General features: G+C 37.0%; 1 protein-coding gene across 45 annotated transcripts in view; it reads right to left on the bottom strand.

The window, feature by feature from the left end:
• fryl (furry homolog, like) overlaps nucleotides 1–15,214 on the bottom strand; it is a 168,839-nt gene that overhangs the window by 123,246 nt on the left and 30,379 nt on the right. For 26 of the 45 annotated variants that reach the window (XR_012395564.1, XR_012395563.1, XR_012395566.1 and 23 more), the window contains exon 1: nucleotides 6,547–7,205. The exons of the other annotated variants lie outside the window; for them this stretch is intronic. Coding sequence is in view for 16 of the 26 variants with exons in the window: in XM_073932676.1 (XP_073788777.1) it covers nucleotides 6,547–6,751 (205 nt within the window). In the remaining 10 variants the exon portion in view is untranslated. Of the gene's footprint in view, nucleotides 1–6,546; nucleotides 7,206–15,214 lie in introns of those variants that run through there. 45 annotated transcript variants of the gene reach the window in all.

Genomic DNA, 15,214 nt, shown 5'->3' with positions numbered 1-15,214 from the left:
ATACTTGTTGTGGGTGTCATGAGTGTTGATCGAATGCAGAGCTACTGAAAGGGTGTGTGTTATTACAACAGTAAATCATGGGTGAACATCAAATTTTACTTTTAAATGACCAAAATGAAACTTTAATAACTTAATTCAAATTTGTAGTTTTAACTTGAATTAAAAAAAGTGTATATCAACTTGCACAATTAACATTCACTAGCGTTCATATGGTATGTTTTTCTTTTTTTACCTAAATACTAATTTTAGATGTTATATGCTACCGTTTAAGTGTTCATGGTTAAAAAAGGTTGTTTTTTAATAATTTGTTTGTTTTAAAGTTCTCCATGACATCCATAGTGTAAAAAAACTGCTCAAATGTTTTAAAGGTTTACTGTTTTTGTTTCTAAACAATATCTAGGCTGCATTTATTGTATATTAATAAATAAATGTAAAAAATGTAAAAAATAATACAATTATATTTTAAAGTAATTCATAAACATATTTAACAAGGATTCTTTTTATTAAGAGTGAACGTGAAAACATTAACAATATCACAAAAGATTTCTATTTAAAAGAAAATGGTAAAAAAAGAAAACTGTATTTTTATGATTGCAATGCAGCCTTGGTGAAAATACATAATCAAACGTTCAGTAATTTTTTTTTTTTTAATGGAAACATTGAGCATGATGAAAACAGACTACAGTTCAGATTCTTCAGGTTCACCAAAGGCACTTTTTTCGAAATTGCATTTTTACCATAACTGTAGCTTAGTTAAACAGTTAATTCACAAAAAAATAAATAAATAAACAAACAAAAAGTGTTTTCAAACCTTTGTTTCTTTCTTTGTTTAAACACTAAATTTTTTTTTAAAAGAAAGCTTAACTTGTAACCACAGATTCCCACAGTAGAAAAATGTTTGTGTTCAACAGAAAAAAAAAATAGTAATAAAGGTTTAAAACAAGTAAAGAGTACGGAACCCCGGAAGGGACGTAGTGGAGGAGAAAAAAAATGGGTGGGTGAAAAAAAAATAATGGGTGAAAAAAAAAAATGGGTGGGAGGAAAATATATATTTCTAAGTTTTTTGCGTTCTCTCGCAAAGTTTTGCGTTCCCTCGCAAAGATGTTTTGCGTTTCCTCGCAAAGATGTTTTGCGTTCCCTCGCAAAGATGTTTTGCGTTCCCTCGCAAAGATGTTTTGCGTTATCTCGCAAAGATGTTTTGCGTTCCCTCGCAAAGATGTTTTGCGTTCTCTCGCAAAACTGTTACTCCACAAACACTTCCTGTTCACTGCACTCACGTAAACCCTCCCGTTTTTGCTGAAATTCTCCCATATTTTACCATTCTACCCCACTTTCTTTACATTACTGTGCGCTGATTGTCGCCTTTCACTTTGCAACCTCTGAACCAGTGAATGCATGTTTAAGCGCTGACTGACAGACGCGCTCCATACAATAAACTGATCCCAGATCAGCGTCTGTACGCCCCATTTAAAGGGACACTTCTGTTATCAAACAAGTGCGCAGCAAATGAATCTCATGTTTTGTTTAGTTTGATAACAGAGGTGTCTCTGTAAGAATGCACAGATCTATAATGAAAGCAGTCCATTACTTTAGAAACTTCATATTATTCAGTGTATTTGTCTGTTTAAACATACACCCGCTCCTCTGTAAATGGCGTGTACAGACGCTGATCTGGGATCAGTTTATTGTACGAAGCGCGTCTGTCAGTCAGCGCTTATACATGCATTCACTGGTTCATGAGTAGCATACGCACAGTAATGTAAAGAAAGTGGGGTAGAATGGTAAAATACGGGAGAATTTCGGCAAAAACGGGAGGGTTTACGTGAGTGCAGTGAACAGGAAGTGTTTGTGGAGAAACAGTTTTGCGAGAGAACGCAAAACATCTTTGCGAGGGAACGCAAAACATCTTTGCGAGATAACGCAAAACATCTTTGCGAGGGAACGCAAAACATCTTTGCGAGGGAACGCAAAACTTTGCGAGAGAACGCAAAAAACTTAGAAATATATATTTTCCTCCCACCCATTTTTTTTCTTTCACCCATTTTTTTTTTTTTACCCACCCGTTTTTTTTCTCCTCCACTACGTCCCTTCCGGGGTTCCGTAAAAGAGTAAGTGGATGATGTGATGACAGAATCTGTATTTTTGGGTGAACTATCCCTGTGCTTGTGAAGAAAACATAACTCTTGTGAGGTGATTTTTCTTATTTTTAATTTTTTGCACAGTCAGAATGTAATTTTGATTACAGCATTACCAATTAATATATGGCATATGCTTAGTAGGATGCATTTAAAAAAATGCTTTTTACAATGCTTATGTAAACTGTTTTGGTTATGGTTAAGGATTAATAAACACGAGCACTATTGTGTAGAAAATAGTCTACATTTTAAAAGTCCTTTGTATTCCATCATTTTTTATGTTTTGATGGAGTAAAAAATCGGTGTGTTAAAATGTATATTAAAAAAGTTTGGAAAAATGAAACCAGTCAGCTTTCAAATAACTATTTCTTTACTACTAAAAATGCCAGCTTTATGTAATTTTTAGTACGAGTAGCCTACTCCTACTTAAAATTTGTAATATAGAAAAAAAAAAAGACGCTGGTTTCAATGCAAAATGCAACTTTATAACTCGTTAATTAGATCCCCCACAAAATAATGGTTAGCGAAATAGAAAAATGAATTAAAGTTTGTGAAATTCTGATTTCGACAGATTTAAGAATTAAGTAAGTTCTACAAGGCCTAGTATTGTTTTATCTACGTCATAAAATCATGCAAAACAATTCATTACATTTTTCAAGTATATAAATCAGTACATTTTATCATTGTAATTTAAATATTATGATTAAGAAACTGAGTTATTTAACTTTTATATAAGTTACTAGCAGGGCTTTACATTAACACCCGCCAACCCGCCAATTGCGGGTAGATTTCGGTAGACACTCCCACTAGCCACTTTGGCTGGTTAAAAATAATTTTCCCGCATAATAATTCTTAAAAGCAGGGTTCGACAATAAGGATGGTCCAATATATGAATGCAAGGGCAATCTTAGAATTGAGAAGCAACACAACTGACAAAAGTAATTGCGTTCACGCGAACAATAGAAAGCAGGTGAATACCGAATAAGAGGATGATCACTCGCGTGCACGGGTGATGGGATGCGCGTGACTGTTAAAAAGCGCACGCGCTCCCGTTTACTTGCGCGAATCAACCGTGCATAGAGAACGCAACTGGTGCGATCGGTTCTGTTTGAATTGAAATAGACTGGACAAACAGCGATGATCGTGCACCCACAGTCCAGCTGCTTAAAAGAGCTCAAGATATATCTTTTTGTAAGCAGCAGCAGTCAATGCTTTCGTTTAAATTTTTTTTTATCAGATTATTAACAGACCTAACATTAACTGTGTGCACGTAATCATCCTTTCATTATCATACACTGTATGTTTTTCACCTGTTTTCTTTTGCTTACAGTTCTTTTTGTTAATATGGTTTAATTATCAGTTTTTCCAATAACATTGCTTTAATAGAATATTAACTTCCCATTTATGTGTAGTTACTGGTGATCTGGGACCTTTACCCAGGACAGATTACTGCAAATATTTTAGATACATGACAATAGTTATTTTTTTAATCTCAAAAAAATAAAATTAAAGAAAAGTTTTGTTGAATTAAAAATGCATGTATAAAGCTAAATTTAGCTTGTTTTAACACATTTAAAATTTGTGGCTAAGAAATAATTATTTATTTTTGGTGTGGTCAAAGATAACTTTTGTAAATCCTTAATGTTGAGCCCAGAAATTCATGTAAAATAAAAAAATAATAGCAATGTAACGCAACCTGTTTGCTCATACACACTGAGCAAACTCGCAAACACAACACACAAAAAGTGAAATGAATAAGGGCACATGGACAGAACACAAAATCTAAATTTAGTGATTTTAGCATGTCCAAGTTAAATGTTTGCATATAAATATATTTTTCCAACAACAAAAATGTGGCTAGTGAAAATGGCGAGTGGATAATAATGCTGGAAATCTACTAGCCACAGTGGCTGGTGATCAATAAAATTTATGTCAAGCCCTGGTTACTTGTAATGTTACATTTACAAGAATAAGATTGACTGGTGTGGAGAATTTAAAAACACTCTTGTGAACATGAGCAAGTCTTGGCAGGTACATTTGAAACCCAAAATCCTCACCTCAACACTCAAGTATCATCAATTTTGGGAGAGCGAGGTGTGGTTTGGTTGCAATGCAAACACGTACACAAACACCGGCAGACTACAACCTGTGTATTTTCCCTTTATCAGCAGAGACAAGAGAAGCTCAGGCTTCAACCTTCGAAGGATACAGAAAAGGCTCTCTTGGTCCAGCTTGAACTGGTGTTTTCCATCATATTTGAATGCGTGGTGGTCAATTTGCATTTTGAATGCACAGTCACATGCGGTGATGCAACATCACACTCCCCGCTCTGTTTTCCAGTAACCGAGAAGCTGACATACCAAGAAGAGTGGTCGTAGCTGGACCAGCCATGAATGACACACAAAGATCCTCATTTATCCCCGTATGACCCGCTGTCAGGGAGACGTGTTGCTGAAGATTCAATACATTTATGGTCACAAACGCAATCATCTGCTTCCTGCAGCCAAGAGTATGTCAACAAACATTGCCTTCTTTGATTAAATACAGCTCAGCAGAACAACCACCAGTCTCTCCTCAAAGGCCAAACAGTTTCCTTAACTTTCACACACACAGGTCCAATGTCAAACTTTTTTGTCTTTTAACATATTAGTTTTAATTTAAATAAATGCAAGTCAATGGCTAGGGGTATTTTAAAGTCCACCCATGCATTTTTAATCGCTTATCCATGTTAGGGGCAGAAGTCTCAGAAGAGAACCCCAGAACAATTTCCCAGAACATTTCCAAGTAGCAGGCCTATCCATGTTATATGTTCCTCCTGCTTGAAACAGTGGTACCGTCATGACAATGATGTCGCCTCTTGAATTGTTCAGGGTCAATAAATTGGTATCCCATTTTCTTTCTTTTTATAGAATATAATTTAAGTTACTGAGTATAATTTAAAAAGTCTTTCGGTTTTATTTTCATTTCAGTGCTATTCTAGTAGGGCTGCACGATATTGGAAAAAAAAAACATACATTCACATAAATTTACACAACATACATTTTTTGCAATTTATATTGCAGTTTTTCTCAAGATAAATTATTTAACCATTTTAGATTGATTGGGATGACTTTGTGGGCAAGTGCATAACAATGATTAACAAATTACAAGCAGAGATAAATGGAGCAAATACACAAACGATACAGAAATAAAATAATCAAATGTACAATCAAGCTGTACACTCTTCATTGTGTACAATTAATCTTTGGTAAAACTACAAACGCAATATTTCATTGTGCCCAAATGTTTTAAGCTTACTTAAAATGTTTACACAAGCCTTAAAGCAGGCAATTGATAATCTTTCATCTTATCATGGTTAAACGGAAATGACTCCAAAATTCTCTAAACTGTTTTACATGGTCAACTATAATCTAGACTCCACATTGCGACTATTGCACACTCACACATTGCAATATTGATTGCTAGTATTCAATTTTTCTTCCATATATATGGTAACTATTGACCTGCATTAATAAATAAAACATTTAAAAAAAACATCTTCACTGAAGGAAAACTAAATAACTATGATGACCTAAGGGTGAGTAAAATTAAAGCAATTTTGTGTGAACCATCCCTTTAAAGAGCACTTTAATACCTCCTAGTCAACAAACACGGTTCAAAGTTTAGGATTAGACTTTTAATGTTTTTGCGTTTTTTATATATTCAACAAGGTTGCATTTATTTGATTACAAAAAACAAATAAAATAAAAACCAAATTGTTTGTAAGAAGTTGTCTTGTGAAACTGCTACTTTTAATACATTTCATGCATCTTTGCTTAAGATAAATAAAACACTAGGAACAAACTTCTGAATATTAGCAGAAATGTTAAAACCTCTCAGATACATGTCTTCATGCATAAGACATTATATTAAGTCTTCCAGTCATTGCTCTAGGTTGGGAATACTGCTGTTAACAATGACTCACTTTGACACGTACATCAGTGTAGTCATGTTGCAAAACATATCACTATAGATCAGTGCCAATAAAGTCACAGTGAAAAATCAAAAAACACAGCTGAATTTCACACACTATACACACAAACATTAGCACAGAATGAGAGTGTACCATGTATTACATGAGATACTAAAATGCCTTAAACTGCATTCAATCAGATTTTGAAATCATTTAAATAATTTTCACTATATCTTATCTGATGACCAACTCAAGACTTTCCAACTGGTTCAGTCTTACAAAGTAACTGCTTGCTTGCTTGCTCCCATTTGCAATCAGTCTTACATCTGAGCCCAACTATAAACAAAAACAGAGCAAACACACACCTTGGACACACACACCTCCTAGTCAAACAGCCCTCTCGGCAGTACAACTGAAAGCATGTTTAAAAACATATCCCCTTTTCATTCCAGTCATTACCTTTGACACGATGTCGTTGTAGCCGGACAACCGGCCGGCTGGGTGGACTGGATCCATCTTGTTCCTCTTCATTACTTGAAATCAGCCGTTTCATCCTCAGTAAGCGAGGACCGGTCTCACGCGGGCAAACCCCAGCAGTGTCCGCTGCTTGCATCCCGCCATCCCCAGAGATAACCGTGGGAACGAGGCTCTTGAGGAATTCCATGTTTGCACTGTGACACTTTCAGTCCAGGCGCCTGTGCGGGTGCACAGTGACGTCCCTGCCACCCACCATCACCTCTGAGGAATCAGGCCGCCTGTGACCAGACAGACGACCGCAGAACAGCTCCTCCACCCAGGCTAAACCACGGTCAAACTCAAAACTCACAATAGGTTCCTCTTTCCAAGTAACCTAGAAGCGCCCAGACATATTGCATATGATCTCTGGTCGTAGTCCACAAGCTGTCAGTAGTAGATCCAAAGCGGCAAACGCTGGAATGAGGTACAAGTGAGCACCTGTTGATCCAGTCGTTGAGTTCTTCCACCTGCTCGTGCTCCACATGCCATAGGCCAGCTGTGAGCAGTTCTCGAAATGATACCCAAAGTTCTCAAGAGCATTCACATAGTCAGAGACCAAGCCTTACTACCTGTCTGTTCATGCAGGCTGAATACTTTGATGTGAAGATTTGACAACAGTGGGTGGAGTCTTAAAGCACAAATGTGTTAAATCTGGGCGGACACATGAAGTGTCCAACCGGAGATAATGCTCGTTTGAGAGAGCAGCCAATCAAAACACAGCTGCCACCAACCACACCCAGATGATTCTCCTTGGTGAAGGAAGGGAGGGAGGGAGGGAGGGTGTAAGGGAGGGAGGAAGACTGATCCATCTGCGAGTGCATAAAAAGTGAGCAGGCGTGGCGTCTTCAGCATGCTGTTGTGCTCTGATAAGTTTTATCAGGTTTTAAACTAGAGCTGCTCTTCACATGCCCCTCACTCACACACACACACACACACAATACTATCTATAACCTGCCTTACATATTTTCTTCCACTGGTATAAAAATGAATAAAAAAAATAGCTCTCAAACAGATGAGATGTCTCACGCCCACTAACACTGCTGCTTTCACTTCCAGTTTGCAGCAGGGCAGTGGGTAAACTAGTTTACGTGGCATGTTTGATCTGTTTGGCTGCTCACCAATATGCACATATCAAGCTTTAGTCAGGTGAAAACATAAACACATCCATAAAAAGGCTATTTGAACAAATAAAGTGCATTGCAGCACTTCAAGGTGAAAAATCTTTGAGATTTCGAGCTTGCTGGACAAAATGTAAGGTGTACTGGTGTAAATCAATGAAAATGTTCAGGTTGGGAGGTGTTTTGCATAAGGAAGGCCTTTCTGCTGACTCGCTGTAACATATTCAAATGAGCAGGCTCCTTTCACTGACAATGGACATAGTAATAATGTGTAAATGTCGGACCCTCCATTCAATACTGACAAAACAATTGGCAGAGCTAAATGATCAAAAAGAATAAAGTAGTGAGGAATCCTTAATATGGCAAACCAATATCATTTGAATATTTCTTTACAATTATAACCAAGACAGTAGATCGTATTTATACTGTACATGTTATTCATTTTAGGCTTTTCCCCCCTTTGAACACAATATAATATTATATGAGAAACATAATATTTTGGAACAGTAAACATAAATAAATCATTGACTTCTGCGGTCTTCATTAGATTTAAAAACAGATTTCTTTAAAATTTAAAATGGCATCTTTGACATCTTTTCTGCTGGAGATACTGTTGTCCTAAAAAAGCAAATAAAAATCTTACAAATACCTTAAGAACAGTATTATTACAGACAATTTTGGCGGTTTTAAAACCATGACTTTTCCAGAACACAGTATACCTTGAAAATTATTATCATCCCATGCCTATATACAATTTCACAAATGACATTAAAATAATAATAATAAATAAATATTTGTTTTAAATAAAACTCTTGTTTTACTTTCTATTTATCAAATAACCCTAGAAACAAAGATTAAATTAGTAAAAAATTATTTTCTAAATTACAAGCACAAATGTTGCTGCAGCCAATTCAGCTTTGTCCTGACTGGAATATATTAGGCTACGTTTTAAAATGTGTTAGTTAAAAACTGTAGTAATATCTCTGAATAGCATCATCATATAACATTATGAAAAAAAAATATTTATATAAATATAAAATAAAAAATAAGCATAAATAAGTAAATGTTGTAACAATATGCTATAATGTTGTCACTGGCTAAAACATTTGAATGCTGAGCATCAGTATTGGCTCATAAACAATTTGGACTTAACATGAGTCTCTTAAAAGACAAAAAATTCCAGAGTCCTATTTAAAGGTCAGAGATGAGCTTCAGAGCAAGTAAAAAAATGACCTCAGCACCATACAGAACGGTTCATCTTACTATGGCCTAATATAACCTCACTTGTTCACAAGACTTACAGCTCAGATAGGGAGACAGAACACAAAAGTGTGAAATGATTCACAGGAAATGATCACACCCTTAAGAACCGTGTGAACTTATCAGGAAAACCATGTAATGTTTCAGTTCCTTAACGTTCGAGCAGACAAAACATATGGTTTTAAATTGCTAATTGAAGCCAAAAATAGCCTATTAAAGACTTTTTCTGCTAGTTTTTTCCAGTGTGTTAACCATTTCTGGCAAATCTGATATTTTAGTGACCAACAAAAGAACAGTGTTACATAAGCTTTAAGCAGCATGAGAGTGAAAAGGATAAGTTCAGACTGAGCCAATTCAGTCTAAGTGTGTGTGTCCGGTATTACAAGGTGACTTTTAAGGACATTGCCACATACCCCTTTTATTTTTAAAAGCCTTATAAATTATACAGAATTTGTTCTATTGTTGTTTTTGAGTAAATTAAAATACACAGTTTCCTGTAAGTGCTAGGGTAAGGGTGATAGAACAGCTTGTACGGCATATAAACAATTTTGCCTATGTCATGTAACCATAATTCACAACAATAATGTGTGTGTTTATTAGTGTGTTTGTTTTTGTGTGTGTTCGTATGCGTGTATGTGTGTGTGTATTTTCATCCCTCAAAATCTCTATACAAGTCTGCCCCCTAGGGGTGATTAAAATAAATTCTAGCAAAACTCAGTGTTGTCATGTCAAATTAAAACGTCACAAGCACATCACTTCTCATCAAGGCATAAAAGTCTTAGTATGCAAAAAGTCTTACAATGATATTACTGTGTGCATTTTGATAAAGATGCATAAAATAACAGCCTTTAAAATAACAAATGAGTCAGCCACTGTATTAGCAGGTTTAAAATGGTCTTTGCACTAGCAAATGCTTTTAAAAATATTTTAACCAGCAATCAAGTTAATACATAATGAAAATGTTGATGTATATATACATTGCTTGGAAATGTAAATAAACTAAATTAACTAAATTACTGATAGTACGAAACAGCCAAATTGGTCTTTAAGCATCACAATCTAGACAACAAAAAGCAAAAAGATGACGACTATCATTACTAGACCATGACAGAGGGCTTTGGACGGTTGCTAAATTACTCATTAATGAGCAACAGCAGAACACTTCCCTGTCACAAACACACAAACACAAAATTTCCAATACCTGATAGCACTTAAATGATGCCAACCTTGATTAAACAGCACAAAGCAGGACCTTTGACCACATCGCCGAACTACACTCAAAGTCCTGTTTGCATGAGAAACGATGTCAAAGGTTTATGAGTGTATTAGGAGGTGAAGGAGTATGATTCTCAAATGCACAGGAAGATCGTAAGGGTCTATGGAATCATTTGGAAAAGGGAAGACAACAGGGAACAGAAATTCAGAAGTTGAACTGATGAATGTTGGTCATCTATCAGAAGACAATCTGAAACCACCATATGCTGATGACCCTAACCTGAACTTAAAACATGCACACTTAAATGCAATAAAGATTTGCAACAAAGCTGAAATATAACGCTGGGGTTTGACAGTAAGAAAGAATACAAGAGCAGTTTTTAATGTGATAAATGAGACGAATAATGACGATAATATAAATGTATCCAAGTAAGTTCTGATGACAGATGGCAAATAGATTAGCTTTTGCTTGTTTTGGAGTTTTTTGTTTGTTCATTTTTTGTTTTGTTTAAAGTATTATAGAAAGATTTTTCATGAGCTGAACAATTTCTACAATTGATTGAACATATTGTATTTCTAGTCCTCATAGCCTTTTGAATGCGGTCTAAAATGAAATGGCACTACCCCGACTGAGGGTCTACTACTTGTGTTTTGTTTACAACTTTGCAAGTCTCTGCCCATATAAAGGTCACCACTAAACCAAGACACGTTCTATTAATCAGTGTTTTTGTGTCAGTTAAATCAGACATAAAATCCACAGTCTCTCCACCACCAAATGCCCACCTTAAGGGCTTCCATTAAAATGGACACGCTATATAAATGTTTAAGATATATCATTTTTAATGCCCCAAAAACACAATTCCTTTCTAATTATCTCACCCTGCAAACCTGTAGGAGTTTCCTTCTCATTCTAAGCACAAAAGAAAATATCTGAAGAATGTGGTGACCAAACTGGAGCCCACTGGAGAAACTTGAGCACATGACAGATTTCTCAGTTTTGGGTAAACTATCCCTTTAAGGATACCCTGATGTCCCAGATCAATCACAAAAATGTCGGCCAATCATCATCCAAATGAGCCGATCATCATTCATTTAAAAAGTTGTCAGACCACATTGACTTACATTAGAGTATTGTTTCTTATTATTAATAACTCAAGCAAAGCTAATTGAGAATGAATCAATAACGACATTTCATTTTTGGGTAAACAATGACTTTAAGGACGACCCAAAGTCCCAGGCCAAGCATGAAGGTGTCCACAAAACACTGATAATGTACAGGCACATTACTGACAAAATTGTCTAAGCTAGTTGCAATCAAACACTTTAACATTTTATTCATAAACAAACAAAATAAATCAATCTAGAATGACATTCTCTGCAGATGTAGGAACATTTTGGATGATGTAACTTCCAGGAAAATCTACCACTTTCTCACTTTGGTCTAGTACACACTGTTTTTATGAACAATCGAGCCCCTTGAAGAATAAAGTCCCTTCCAACATTATTTCACCACAGACTATTCTGTTTCCACCACAAATGGGCCGCATTTAAAAGAAAACACTGTTGTGAGTACAATTGTGTTTAAAAAAAGACAATAATGCCAAACAAAAAGTCCATGGGTGGCTCACATCAGTACCACCTAATGAGCCTTAAGGCTGATTTATACTTCTGCGTCAAGTGCATACGTATGCTCCATCGCAGCCTACACATTTACACAGCCCTCGCCGTGGCCGTTGACGCACACCTCTCAAAAAATGTAACTACACGTTGCAACGACGCGTAGCGCAAATTCTGTGATTTGTCAGCTTGGTAGCGCTGATGAGTGTGGACAAAGGTGAGAGCCCCGTGAGCCTGATGCAGCGTGTGTTTACAAGTGTGGAGTCCCGTGAAGGAGCTCTAGATGGAAACAGATGGAAACTGTTGTTTTGCGTTTACCTTATGATGAAAGTTGTTGCATGTCTGCCGATTCTCGCCTATAAAAGAGCGAGTTTGAGCCACTTGTACAATAAGGCCCCGTTTACACTAGTGCGTTTTAGTTTTAAAACGGCGTTGTAGAATGAAAACGATCCGCGTCCACACTCGCGTTTTACCCAGCAATTCTGAACAGCTCTCCGTCCACACCAAAACGCTGAAAACGCACATCACGTGACCACACACACACTCTCGGGTAAGCGCTCTAGCATTTCTACCCAGATGAGAGCTCTGCTTGTCGGACTGCTCATCACGCATCTCCCGCTGGATCTAATCTCACTATATTTGCTAAACGTGATATTTCATTCATGTTGTTGTCTTTATCTAACGACATAGGCCAATTCCCTGACTTTGGTCATTGGAATCTATTAAGTTACTTGTTCACGGGTAACATGTTTTGGTTAAGTGCAAAGATAAGTTAATGATTAATCCAGGTACATTGACTGATCGCTTGCCTTTATTTCCTACAATGTATAAACTTGTATGTTATACTTTTATAATTGTCGATTATTAAAACTGATATTCAGCAAAAGAGAGGGTGCGTTTCGTATTTTCACTGAAATTGAAAGGAGGCAGTTGTTATAGGCTCCGTTTTGTTATAAATATCCACACAGTGAAGATGACGCTCATATATGCAGCACGACGCCTCAACATTTCTGCTGTCTGTTAAGTTTTCTAATATTAAAAAAATAGGAAGTTCCTTAAATCATGTTTACATTTTATTGTTGAGAAAGTGAAACAACGTAGCCAAGGTGATGTGAATGAAGTTATAAAGTACACTGTTCCTTTTGAAGATTTACGCGTGTCCTCGGTATGTTTTCCATATCAAACTGAGAAGGGGGAGACTGCAGCCTTGATCAAACTTGCGAAGTCTTAACTTACAAGAAGAGGATGCGAGACTGAACTGTGTGTGGGCTACTTAATTAGGTGAACGTTACTTAAATAGGTGAACGTTTGCAGCCCCGCCTCCGTTTTCAGATGTCTCCGTCTTTCCCCATCCACACTGAGACGGAGCAGCAGCGTTTTAGAATAAAAACGGCCTCTCCAGCGTTTTCAAAAAGCTCCGTTTTCGGCGCTTGAGAACTCCGGCGTATTGTGGACGGATGGCGTAACCGTAGCAAAACTTATGCGTTTTCAAACTAAAACGCACTAGTGTAAACGGGGCCTAAGGTAGCACATTTTTTGAGACGTTGACTGTCATATAACATATGACTTTTCGCATCCGGAAATTGTGAAATTCGGAATTGCTACTTGTCTTCTTTTTAAAAAGATGCGGTTACAGGAGTTTGTGTTGATTGTCCTGTCACTATGGTTTTGGTAAGTGTGTGATCAGTGTTTTTTGTTTATGTTTATTCAGATGACAAAGTTAGTTAGTATCATCAGCAGTACTCTTTCAGTTTTTAAAAACATACCTTGGTCAAAATGATTTAGTTACTAAGTATACAGTACGTAAATATCACTACAATATTATGGACTGAAAGATTCGCTGTAAATGCTGCTTTCCGTTTGTAAACACATTAATCAAACTCAAACTCCTGTCTCCTTGTAGGATTTTGTGACAGAATAGTCTATAAACACAGCTATTTTTCAACAGAGAAAATCTGAGTTTTTTTATCCCATACGGCATGGGGTATCAAAAATTCAATTAAACAACACTCTTTCAGCAGTTCCTTGCATCCAATATCTCTTTGTCATCGGGGCATGCATGAAATGTTCCTGAATGACAGTGAAAGTGCCAAACTACAGCTAAAGTTGACAAATTAAAGGAACATTCAAAAAGCAACTCATGTAAACACTATAAACAATTAATTGTCTTTTTCATATTAAGGCAAATAATTTGAATACCGATGTCCATGTAAATGTAGTCACTGTCTATCTCTGTGTCTGTATTTGTTTTGCTGCTGGGGAAACCAATGCATGCATGTACTGAAACTCCCCTTTTCATGCAAACCCTTGCCTCTTTAGCCACTCGACACTCCCACCTAAGCAAAGCTGGACTCACCCACTTTCCTGACTTTTACTAGAGGTGTTAAACACCATGCTGAGATGGGGGGGTTTCATGGCCCTTTTAAAGTTTGTGTGTTGGGTGGGGGGGGGGGGGGTGACATGTAGGAGAGACAAAACAATAGAGAGACAGAGGTAGGCCCCCAGATTCAAATCAGCGCTGGAATGTCAGAGGGGAAGCAGCAGGAACAATGCTGAACACAGCTCTGGTACAGCAACACAAAGACCTGCATGGGCAAAACAGGAAAACCAGCTTGCGCAGTAATTTGAAGACGAAACTGTTCCTGATTCATTTTACATTTACATTTAGTCATTTAGCAGACGCTTTTATCCAAAGCGACTTACAAATGAGGACAAGGAAGCAATTTACACAACCAAGAGCAACAATGAATAAGTACTAAAGGCAAGTTTCAGGTCTGTAAAGTCTAAGAAGGGAAGTGTTAGTAGTTTGTTTTTTTTTTTTTTTTTTTTTTTTTTTTGTACAATTAGTGTGATATTCAAAGAGGCAATTGCAGCTTAGGAAGTGAAGTGGAGACTAAATAGTTGAGTTTTTAGTCGTTTCTTGAAAATAGCGAGTGACTCTGCTGTTCTGATGCAGTTAGGGAGTTCATTCCACCAACTGGGCAGATTGAGCGTGAGCGTTCGCGAAAGTGATTTTTTCCCTCTTTGGGATGGAACCACGAGGCGACGTTCATTCACAGAACGCAAGTTTCTGGAGGGCACATAGATCTGCAGAAGTGAGTGCAGATAAGAAGGTGCTAGGCCAGAAGTCACTTTGTAGGCAAACATCAGAGTTTTGAATTTGATGCGAGCAGCAACTGGCAGCCAGTGCAAACGGACTAGCAGTGGAGTGACATGTGCTCGTTTAGGTTCATTGAAGACAACTCGTGCTGCTGCATTCTGGAGCAGTTGAAGAGGCTTGATAGAGTTAGCTGGAAGCCCAGCTAGTAGAGAGTTGCAGTAATCCAGTTTGGAGAGAACAAGAGCTTGAACAAGGAGTTGAGCTGCATGTTCAGATAAGAAGGGTCGGATCTTTCTGATGT

The sequence above is a fragment of the Danio rerio genome, chromosome 20, assembly GCF_049306965.1.
Source record: "Danio rerio strain Tuebingen ecotype United States chromosome 20, GRCz12tu, whole genome shotgun sequence".
Lineage (NCBI taxonomy): Eukaryota > Metazoa > Chordata > Actinopteri > Cypriniformes > Danionidae > Danio > Danio rerio.
The sequence above is the reverse complement of the archived record's forward strand: the minus strand, read 5'-3'. Positions and strand labels throughout refer to the sequence as shown.